Here is a 12,264-nt window from a genome sequence, read left to right on the forward strand (position 1 = left end):
GTGTGCCTTCGGCGCCCGGCGATATCGCCGAAAACGGGGTTTGTATCGTGTGCCTTCTCAGGTGCCAGGTGTCCTCAGGGCGACATTGCCGAAAACGGGGTTTGTATAGTGTGCCTTCAGGTGCCAGGTGTCCACGACCGCTCCACACGTATAGAGAAACACTTGAGAACGATTATCATGGACACTTTTCATGTATGATCGCGATGATAATTGTGCTGGCGCAGCCAGCTGGAGTTAAGTTTGGATCGGGACGCCTCCCAGTAATGGCGGAAGCAAGAGCGCCGCCGCCTATCGGCGAAGGGGGCACGATCGTCCTTATCGGATCGGTCTATTGCTGCTTACCAGGTGGGGGAGGGTGGAGGGGAAGGGAGAGAGATGCGAGAAAATTTGCTGGGGTAAAGCGAATTATAGGCCACCCTGTAGTTGGGCATAGTCAATTGTGGAAGTGAAATCGTTCATTTGGGTTATCTGGCTAACTTGAACTTCAAATTTGTTTTTGGATCCTGCCATGGTATTTGCAGGATATGCCGGATGGCTCTCATATAAATACCATCAATATTGGCATTAAATGTAGCTGTTCGTGTCTAAGTCTCAGATATATAGCAAAATATGGGTGTGATCGGTGCGCTGTACAAACGCAGCTTGGGCCTCCGATTCTCTAGAGCTTTCCAGAAGGATGGTAAAGAGGCCAGAGTAGACTGGGCCAAAGCAACACATTACCGTACTTCTGCCATACAGTTTCATACATACCCCCGCTCTAGCAGGGAAAATGGCCTTAAAATGCATGTTGTTGTTGTTGTTGGCCATACAGTTTCCAAATTAAGGCACTTTATATCAAAGATATTGGAATTCTGTTGCTGTGGACACGAAAGGGTCGTCATTCACTGCGGTTGGAGGGAGCAGGTTGTAGCTCCCTAACGACTGATTTTTTTTCGTTTGTCCAACTAACTTGTCCTACTGATGATGAATGCTTTTGAAAGTCATGCAAGGTGAAAATGTTGTCTACTGTTTTTGTCAGAAGCACATGATCAGCATAGTCCAAACCTGTGAAAATGTAGTTATTTCCCAGTCTCACACTGCTGCTGCCACTGTGTTGAAGGGTCTCCTCCATTTTTTAGTGTATTGCAAGAAGGAGGAGAGTACGCGGCCAGTTCATCACCCTAACGCACGCCACCGCCAAATCTGATGGAATCTGACATTTCCCCTCTAATGCGGACATTGGTCTCCGAGTTGAGAGTTTGAATGAGCCTTTTGATCTGTCATGGTATCCTAGGCGCCTCCAAAAGTAGCCACACAGTTTCCGTTCAGACAAAGGCTTTAAGTCTATGGATGAAAATGTCGGTTGTGCAAATTCTCCGTGTCTCTCTATGAATTGATGTAGGGCAAAAATTTATTCCGTTGTTGAGTGTTGTGGGATAAAACCTGCCTGTTGAAGTCTGCGCTTTATAATTGTAGTTGTGGCCTTGTAGTAGGATCCAGCAAAACACTTTTGCTCCGACAGGTAGAGAGTTATCCCTCTATAGTTGCTGTAGTCAGTCTGTGCTACATTGTTCTTCCAGAAATATCGGATTATTGTCTGCAGCCACGGTCGTGGAAGAATTTCTGTGTTCTGGATGTTGGAGAACAGATCTTGGAGTCTTGGAATGGTAGCTTTTTGCATTTTTCAGAAGCCCTGGCATAATTCCACACCATGCAAAGAGCCTTTCCATTCTTTATCTTGTTGTTGTTGATGGCACATTCATTTTCGCACAGGTTGGGAGCTCTGTGCCGATGTCTTCATTCGGAGTTGAAGCTCTTGCCTTTTATGGTACCTCATCTGGTGGATTTTGTGGTACAGATGAAAGGAGGAGGTCTGCGCTCTACTAATTATTTCCACATTTTGAGCTTGGCCTGTGTGTCTGCAAGACGATCCCCTTTTCATCTAATGGGATGGCTGTTTGATTGATGGCGCGTCTGCTTTAGTCTTCTCACAATACGGACCGTCGATCTAGTGTTCCCATCTGATGCTGCCTGGTAAGTACAAAACAAAACGCACTGTTTTTGGAGAAAGACTTCCTTGTTCCTGCTTACTGCCCTGCACTTTTATCTTTGTACGTTTGTCCAGTTATGGCTTTCACAAAGTCTAGCTTTTCTACACTTCCACCAAGGCCAGTGTTTCATTTGACATCCATGTAGCACGTTTGCTTTCTTTCACACCGATGGCAGCCATGGCTGGGTCTGTGATTTTCATTCAAAGGAAATCTTAGTCCGTCTCCACAGCAGCAGTAGGAGTAAGCTGATTGGCTCGATGTCCGGTCAACTCTTCATTATTTAAGCTGTTTCTGCCTGTTACAAATTCAGCTAATCAACAGCATAGTATTTCCTACATCATGTGTGAATTTCCTTTTTGAAAGGTGAAGGGCAGTTCTGACTACCAATCTGTGATTGGTGCTCCCACACCTGGCACTTCTGTATACTTCTGTATATTGCACAAGCAATAACTTGGTTATCTTCAATCAATTCTGTCTCATCTTGTTCTTCACTACTGCCATAACTTGGTTACCTTCTCCATTCAATTATGTTTCACCTTGTTCATTACTACTGCCAAAACTAGGTTACCTTTTCCAATTGATTATGTCTCGTCTTGTTCTTCACGACTGCCATAACTTGGTTACCTTCTCCAATCGTTTCTGTCAGACCTTGTTCTTCACGACTGCCATAACTTGGTTACCTTCTCCAATCGTTTCTGTCAGACCTTGTTCTTCACGACTGCCATAACTTGGTTACCTTCTCCAAACATTTCTGTCTCATCTTGTTCTTCACTACTGCCATAACTTGGTTACCTTCTCCATTCGATTATGTCTCACCTTGTTCATTACTACTGCCAAAACTAGGTTACCTTTTCCAATTGATTATGTCTCGCCTTGTTCTTCACGACTGCCATAACTTGGTTACCTTCTCCAATCGTTACCTTCTCCACACGACTGCCACGTTGTATTTGGCACTCTGATAGTGAAAATGTTTTTTTGTGCGAACACCTGCTCGGCTGTTTGTGTTGCCACTGTAAGAGAGCAGGTTCCTTCAATGAGTATGTCTTGAATTCTCTCTAACGTTGTGCCTCTAGTAGCTCCTGGATTGAGTGTGGTCGGTTTCGGCAAATACTTGTTTGAGCGACATTGCTCCGAGGCCCACAAGCTGCTCTTGCATACGTGGCGATGGACCAGACCGATAGCTTGATCCCCTTTTATTCTCATGTTCCAAATCCCACCCTTTCTTTTCTACCTGCACAACACTGCTCGCTACTACGAGATTTTCAGTGATGTCTCGTTACCCATGAGCCCTCGCTACTACGAGATTTTCAGTGATGTCTCGGTACCCATGAGCCCTCGCTACTACGAGATTTTCAGTGATGTCTCGGTACCCATGAGCCCTCGCTACTACGAGATTTTCAGTGATGTCTCGGTACCCATGAGCCCTCGCTACTACGAGGTTTTCAGTGACGTCTCGGTACCCATGAGCCCTCGCTACTACGAGGTTTTCAGTGACGTCTCGGTACCCATGAGCCCTCGCTACTACGAGGTTTTCAGTGACGTCTCGGTACCCATGAGCCCTCGCTACTACGAGGTTTTCAGTGATGTCTCGGTACCCATGAGCCCTCGCTACTACGAGATTTTCAGTGATGTTTCGGTGCCCATGAGCCCTCGCTACTACGAGATTTTCAGTGATGTCTCGGTACCCATGAGCTCTCGCTACGACGAGATTTTCAGTGATGTCTCGGTACCCATGAGCCCTCGCTACTACGAGATTTTCAGTGATGTCTGAAATGTCTACATCTGAAATGTCACATTTCAGTGATGTCTACCCATGAGCCCTCGCTACTACGAGATTTTCAGTGATGTCTCGGTACCCATGAGCCCTCGCTACTACGAGATTTTCAGTGATGTCTCGGTACCCATGAGCCCTCGCTACTACGAGATTTTCAGTGATGTCTCGGTACCCATGAGCCCTCGCTACTACGAGATTTTCAGTGATGTCTCGGTACCCATGAGCCCTCGCTACTACGAGATTTTCAGTGATGTCTTGGTACCATGAGCCCTCGCTACTACGAGATTTTCAGTGATGTCTCGGTACCCATGAGCTCTCGCTACGACGAGATTTTCAGTGATGTCACGGTACCATGAGTCTTTGGGCATGCACAAATCTTTTTTTCCATTTTTGCCCACAAATTGTCTTCCAAAGGTCTTAAATTACAGACCTTAATGTTCCTTTTATTTGTTGATTTGTTTGTTTGATTCGGAGTGAGCAGTCACGGTGAGTTCGCAGTCCATTCGCCATTTTTTTGAAAAATTTAGCTTTTTCCAAAAATAAAAAATTGTGTTTTGCTAAAACCCAACTTATTATTTGTTAAAATAATTATGAAGTGTATGTTTCTGTATGTATTGTGTAAAGTAGACCACTGTTGTGCATTGCTTTCCTTTTTACTTTTTGTTTTGTCGAGTTTGTCTTTTACACCAATTTCCAAGAGGCGATAAATGGATTGAGGTCGAGACCCCTTCTCCACGAGACTCATTGTGCCCAAGGCTGACCTTTTGTCCTCCGTGCCTTTCAAAGTTGGGTGGGCAGGCTCGGCAGGAAGCTAGGGCCAGCTGGTAGTGGGTAAAATAACTTTATCGGAAAGCATTTGCAGAGAGGATGAAGGAGATTTACAAACCACATCCATATAACTGCTGCCCCACTTTTCTGCCCCCAAATTGCTGTACTTGTTTGTTTTGTTTTTTTGCATTTCTGAATGTTCATGTCTTGCACACACTTTTGTGCTTGGAAAATTCCATTATCGTGCTCATGGAGGGCCATGGACACAGATTACATGTATATAGCACATGTGCATTGAGAAACTGAAAAATCAACATCATATATACTGTGCTCAAATAGAAGACTAAATGAGCCAATGCTTCTCGTCTCCTCAGCCTGGAGATGCAAGTACCATAAAATCCTCATCCTCTGGAACATCACATGGTTCGTACAAAGGACCAATAAAAACGTTCCGAACCAGATACTCATCCAAGAAATTGTGACTTTCTATTTTTCATCCTGTAATATGTTTATGTAATTAGAAAAAAAACATATTCTTCCTAATCATATGGAGTATCCACAAATATAGAAAAATACCAGAGGATGGTGTTTCTTGGGTTTTTGTGAGCATCTTGTTCCTATGATTATTTTAATACCCCACATATGGCTGCGCATTATCTTACTTTGCTCGTGCTGTCTTGCCAAACGCAGTTGTGCCTGGCTTTTGTGCCCTTTACCCAGCTCAACTCCTCCAAAAGTTCTGTTTATTCCGTAATCTGCTTTGGAGTTCAGCAGAATGGGAGGAGCCATTGAGGTCTGGAGGTGTGCCGTAGGCCTTTGGCTGGATATCAAGTTTTGGGTGACTGCCTCATTGTGTTTCTTTGCGAAGCGACTGACTCATTCCAGCACACACTGCCCTTTTGAGCTGCAAATTAGGCCGGTCAAGCAGTTTGCTACCTAATTTTAAGACCTTCAAATAACGCAGCATGCACGTCGGCCATGATCAACTTGATTCTCGCCACAACAAAACACTTTACTGTCTTAACCCGAAACAAGAAATCCTTTCAACGCTTTCCATATTAATACTTGGTATTTGTACTTGTCTCGTACCATCTGGTTGACGTGTCCACATTCTAACTAACATTCTGCCACCTTGAAGTGGCTTTGCAGTAAAGTAATAAAAAATAGTGACCATAAATGGAGGTAAATTGCAAAATAATTATGGATAAGGAGTGGGGAAACAGGTGGACACAAACAGTTGGATGAACTAATTGGAACCTGCGAGGCGGAGATCTTGTGCACAAGAGGGATGCGAAGGTTAATTGCTCGGGGACTAGTTAAAGATCAACCTTAGGGATGGAAGATCTATGAAATCGTAAGGAAAACCCAGAACAATATGAGTGTTCTTTGAACTTTGACACGTGTTAATAACCAAATCTTGTTTCTTTCCTCACAATGTCTTCTTCAGTAGTTAACTAGTTATCCTACCTGAGCTGTAGAGAATGAAGAAAACAATCTGTCATTTTGTGTAGTGATTGACCTCATCTCTGTGTGGGTATTGCTGATTATCTGGATTTCAACATGATATTGTTCTGTTTCCGACTTTATAAACACCAGCAGAGTACCTGCCCTACGAGCGATCTTGTTCAAAGTGTGCAACACGTTCTCCGCCCACATTATTACATCATTATAATACTTGTATCCAGTTTGATTTAAATCCATTCAGCTGTGCCAAAGTTGCACATTTTTACCTGACATGACCTCTGACCTTTGACCTATTGACCCCAAAATGTAATCGGTTAATGTTTACATCATTATACATACCTGTACCAAGTTTTCATTTAAATCCCTTTCGCTGTTCATAAGTTCTCACATTTTTACCTGACAGGACCTTTGGCCTTTGACCTCGGAGCCCCCAAAATCTAATCAGTTAATGTTTACATCATTATACATATCTGTACCAAGTTTTAATTAGATCCCTTTAGCCATTCTCAAGTTATAGACCTATTACAGACTTTGACCTTTAACCTTTGACCTCTTGAACCCAAAATCAAATCAGTTAATCGTTACACCATTATATATACCTGTAGTAAGTTTGAATTGGATCACTTCAGCCGTTCTCAAGTTATAGACCTATTACAAACTTTGACCTCTTGACCCCAAAATCTAATCAGTTCATCTTTACATCATTCTACATAAGTGTACAAAATTTGGTCAGAATCCCATCACTGGTTCCCAAGTTATCACGGGAAGTTTTTTTTTACCGAACATGACGTCTAACCTTTGCCCTTTTGACCTCGTGACCCCAAAATCTAATCTCTTCATCTTTACCTCATTATACATACCTGCACCAAGTTTGACTAAGATCCCTTCAGCCATTCTCAAGTTATCGCGGCGACTTCGTCGGTGGAGGCATAATAACCCGGGTTACGGACATGATGCAAAAGCATGTGTACTGCTTTTGTGCATATATGTATATATATATATATATATATATATATATATATATATATATATATATATATATATATATATATATATATATATATATATTGCGCATCGTGGTTATATAATGCATCACAGCTCGAATCATTCCAATTGCATCCCTTCCCCTCCCTCCCCCCTTTCCAGGAAGAAAATGCCATGATGGGTGGAATTTCTTTCCAAAAGTTGATTGAAAAGACACAAATTTGCACACGCACAACGATCAGGGTGCCCTCGTTAATTCCTGAAAGCTTCAGCTTCCTCGGCCAAATCCTGTCGGAGGAGTAGATGATACGTACATATGCCACAGCTCCGTTACATGGAGATAGTGCCAAACTAAGTAAGGCCAGACATCCAGCTGCCTTCACTTGGACACATTGAGTTGGCCTTTATATAATTGCTATTTTATTTTGTCCTCTGTCATTTTACCACTTGTTTTTCCGATGCATTTAGTGTGTTTAATCTTGAACTTGGGCCCTGCTCGTAATGGGTTCCGAGCACATGTTTGGCATCGGGCATCATGCACTAAATTATTTTCCAGATTTTACAAGCTCCTCGTTCTGAGAACCACTTTCAACTGAGTCTCAAACTATTCCCCTCTTTTCGGCAGAAACGGTTTTCTACTCTTTTATGGGGAAAAGTCCTGAATTGGTCTTTTACGACATTCATCACAGAATTGGAGGTTGATTGATTCATCGACTTTGGAGAAAAGACAAATGATACATAATGAATTCTCTCCCCGACCTCATTCTCCTCTCATTTCCTTCTCCAAACCCATGCACAGGTCTCCACACACTTAAAAGCAAAGTAACCACACCCCATGGTCCATCCATCTGTACAAACCCTCCTGTGCTCCTCCAGTGTAACACCCCATGGTCCATTCACCTGAACAAACCCTCCTATGCTCCTCCAGTGTAACACCCCATGGTCCATCCATCTGAACAAACCCTCCTGTGCTCCTCAAGTGTAACACCCCATGGTCCATCCATCTGAACAAACCCTCCTGTGCTCCTCCAGTGTAACTCCCCATGGTCCATTCACCTGAACAAACCCTCCTGTGCTCCTCCAGTGTAACACCCCATGGTCCATCCATCTGAACAAACCCTCCTGTGCTCCTCCAGTGTAACACACCATGGTCCATCCATCTGAACAAACCCTCCTGTGCTCCTCCAGCGTAACACCCCATGGTCCATTCACCTGAACAAACCCTCCTGTGCTCCTCCAGCGTAACACCCCATGGTCCATTCACCTGAACAAACCCTCCTGTGCTCCTCCAGCGTAACACCCCATGGTCCATTCACCTGAACAAACCCTCCTGTGCTCCTCCAGCGTAACACCCCATGGTCCATTCACCTGAACAAACCCTCCTGTGCTCCACCAGCGTAACACCCCATGGTCCATTCACCTGAACAAACCCTCCTGTGCTCCACCAGTGTAACACTATCTCGCGTGTTTCAGCATTACACTACCCAGACAGCGTAACCTCCAGCGTGTTCTTTTTTTCAAGACTACGTGAGGTAAAGCATTCTATGAACTCTCTCATTTTAATTTATTTTATTTCTTTTTTGCCTGTTCTTGGCTGAGCCTCGCTGGTTATATTGATTAATTGTGCATCATGAAATACATTGTTCTTGGGTTAAGCTGGCCTGTGTTGGTCATGTATTGTTTTAAATATATAATGTATGCAAAAATGTGCAGCTGCCTTGTGGCTTCTTCTTCTTCATCAAAGACCACAATTATTCCCAGGTTCTTGTTGGGTTGGCTGAAGGGAAGCTTGGCTCAAATCTTTCACAAACCAGCTGGCCAAATCTGACATTCGACTCAGGTTAAAGCAGGAATTTGTAATTTGGTCTTGGTGCCGGCGATAGCTCGCCTGCTGTTCGTGAAGGACACCGTGGGGTCTTTAATGTCCACCAACTAAGGCCAGCAGACGTTATTGTGGTGACCAGGTGGCAGCCCAGTTTAATGTCCATCAATGGGACGGAACACACCTTGATGAAACATCCTGGCTGTGAAACACCGGGATGACGGTTTATAGCTGGTTCGGGATTCAAACCTAGGATAGAGAGGTACGAGGTGAGTGGGCATACCTTGAGGCCATCCTGCCAGTCCGGTTGTAGGTTGTACTTTGGTTAAAGATCCATCTTGTCTTTCCTTCCTTTATAAATTATCCAATGTTATATTTCACTCTGCAATATTACAATCTTTTTTTAAAGGATGGAAATTGTATAAATTTACAATTAACGTTTTGTTTTTTGTTTTGTTTTTAATAAAGTTAAAATCCACCTTTAATAAATTTCCAATCCACCTTTAAATCCAATCCACCTTTAATAACTTTAATAAAGTTAAACGGTGGTCATCCACCGTTTGCCCTGTTCACGTGACTCGTGGTGGTCCCTCTCGGCTCTCCCCCCGTTGGTATTTTGTGCATATAAGATTGTTCACGGTTCTGTTTAAATATTATTTAAATATGTTTAACCTTTCCCCTTCAGTGTTTTACTCAGTGGTATTTTACAACACGCTGTTTTTCTTCCTATTTAAAAGGCTTTTCTCAATTTCCTCTCCAACTCATTCCACTTCAAAAAAAAGAAATTCAATATCTTATACGTCTCCCTCACTACATGGTCTAAATTCACATTCATTCCATCCCTCCTCCATCGTTCTGAATCGGATTGCTAACTTGAAAATCACAACAAACCCAATTTGTTTTCAATGTTCGTCTTTCATTAATCATCCACTTTCTAAACTCCCCTCTTGCCCCTCCCATCCAAATCCCCCCCCTTGCACCTACACTCCTAAACTCCCCCCTTGCCCCTCCACTCTTAAACTCCCCCCTTGCCCCTCCACTCCTGAACTCCCCCCTTGCCCTTCCCCTCCTAAACTCCCCCCTTGCCCTTCCCCTCCAAATCCCCCCCCTTGCCCCTCCACTCCTGAACTCCCCCCTTGCCCTTCCCCTCCTAAACTCCCCCCTTGCCCCTCCCCTCCAAATCCCCCCCCTCGCCCCTACACTCCTAAACTCCCCCCTTGCCCCTCCACTTCTAAACGTCCCCCTTGCCCCTCCCCTTCAAAACTCCCCCCCAACCCCTCCCATTCAAATCTCCCCCCATACCATTCCTCTCCAATTCTCCCTCCTCCCCCCTCCTCCTCAAAGCTGCCTCCTCCCCACTTCGTCTCCCTTCTATCTCATACCTCCTCCCCCCCCCCAACCTTCTACTTTCCTCTGCCCCCCCTCAAATAACCCCTCACTGTGCCTCATCCCTTCACCATCAAACCTTTCATCCTCCTCATCCTTCCCTTTCTTGGAACTCTTCTGCAATCTCTGACACACTATCAACTGCTCTCCCTACCTCCCCCTCTCATCCTTCATCTTACCCTACTCCTCCCCTCCCCTGTCCTGTACCCGATGCTCCCCCTCTCTCTTCATTAACGGTATGGACCTCAAACATCCGGGGCCTTCGCTCAAACATGACTGATCTCTCCATACAGGTTGCTTCTGACAATCCAGACTTGATCTGCTTAACAGAGACTTTCCTCCTTCAAGATGTCTCTGATTCCTTAATATCTCTTCCTGGTTACTCCCTCCTCCGGTATGATAGACCTGAGCCTCGGCCTGGTGGTGGGGTGGCTATCTTTATCAAAAACTCTCTTCCTCACTCTCCTTGCACTACCCTCTCTCCTCCTCACCCCCAGGAGTACCTCTGGCTACGGCTTCCTCTCCGCTCCCACCTTTTGTTCATATGTGTTATGTACCGTCCCCCAAACAGTGATGACTCCATCTACATTTCACTGTCTGACAACATGGACCAACTTCTATCCACTCATCCCAACTCTCTCTTCCTCATATGTGGTGACTTCAACTGTCATCATGCCACCTGGTTGGGTGTGGGTTCCTCTCTCACCAGTCATGGCACCTCAGCAAAGGACTTCTGTGACTCACTGGGATTGACACAATCTGTCAATTTCCCGACCCGGATCTCAGCCGATGGAGTATCTTCTCTTCTAGACTTGGTTATGACAAACTTCCCTGCTAATGTCTGCTGCTCTTCTTCTGCTCCAATCGGTTCTTCTGATTATGTGCTTGTCAAAGTGGACATCTCTCTGGCCATTCTCAGAGAGCCTCCTCAGCGTCGACGAGTCTGGCATTTCACTCAGGCCGACTGGGACGGTCTTCAAGCAGCCATCAATCGTCTGGATTGGTCTCCCATCTCCACTGCCTCTGACATCAATTCTTCCTGGGAATTCTTCCAAAGCAAACTGATCTCTCTCATGCACAGATTTATCCCATCTCGCCTTCAGTTGTCTTACCCTTCCTCCCGTCCATGGTACACTGAATCTTGTGGTGAGGCAGTTGCCCTGAAACAACTTGCCTTTGCCTCTTGGAAGACTAATCCAACTGAAGGCAATCTCAGTTCCTTCCACCAAGCTCGGAACAAGTGTGTGTCTACCCTCAGGAGTGCCAGGAAGCACTATCTCTCCTCACTCAAGAATGAACTCTCAAACCTGTCTCCTTCCTCCAAATCCTGGTGGCGTCTGGTCAAATCCGTTTCTGGTGTTTGTTCCCCCTCCATCCCCTCCCTTACCTCAAATGGCCACACAGTTGACATCGCACGTGACAAAGCCGAATGCCTCAACTGTGTTTGCCTCAAAATCCTTAGTCCCAAACCCATCTCTCTCTGTTCCCACCTTTCCCAGTCGAACCCAACTGCTCCTGGACTCTGTGTCCTTCTCTCCTGACAAGGTGGAGAAGTTTTTGTCAAACCTCGACTCTGATTCTGCAACTGGACCAGACGGCATCAGCCCACGGGTCCTAAAATCCTGCTCTGCTGCTCTATCTCACCCTCTCTCTGTTCTTTTCACCCTATCTTTTGCTCAAGGTCATCTGCCAGCATCCTGGAAATCAGCAAACATTACCACTTTACACAAAAAAGGTGCAAAAACAGATCCTTGCAACTACAGACCAATCAGCCTGCTCCCAATTATCAGCAAAGTCATGGAATCCATCATTGCTTCGGATATGAAATCTTTCCTCTTCTCCAATGGCTTGATCTCCGATCATCAATTTGGTTTCAGACCAGGTCACTCTACTCTGGACATGCTGCTTCTGCTGTCTCAACAATGGATGGAGGTCCTCAATGCCAAACAGGAAATCAGAGCTGTCTCCCTTGACATATCACGTGCCTTCGATACGGTCTGGCACCCAGCTCTGCTCACCAAACTCTCCTCCTATGG

The 12,264-nt window shown here is 45.0% G+C and overlaps 1 protein-coding gene across 2 annotated transcripts in view; it reads left to right on the top strand.

Moving 5' to 3' along the window:
- CHSY1 (chondroitin sulfate synthase 1) overlaps positions 1-12,264 on the top strand; it is a 162,870-nt gene that overhangs the window by 120,251 nt on the left and 30,355 nt on the right. Inside the window, exon 2 of one of the 2 annotated variants that reach the window (XM_078771740.1) lies at positions 7,183-7,365. The exons of the other annotated variant lie outside the window; for it this stretch is intronic. Coding sequence (XP_078627866.1) covers positions 7,183-7,323 — 141 coding nt within the window. The 3' untranslated portion in view covers positions 7,324-7,365. Of the gene's footprint in view, positions 1-7,182; positions 7,366-12,264 lie in introns of those variants that run through there. 2 annotated transcript variants of the gene reach the window in all.

The sequence above is a fragment of the Myxine glutinosa genome, chromosome 2 (genome assembly GCF_964187855.1).
Source record: "Myxine glutinosa chromosome 2, kmMyxGlut1.1, whole genome shotgun sequence".
Classification (NCBI taxonomy): Eukaryota; Metazoa; Chordata; class Myxini; order Myxiniformes; family Myxinidae; genus Myxine; species Myxine glutinosa.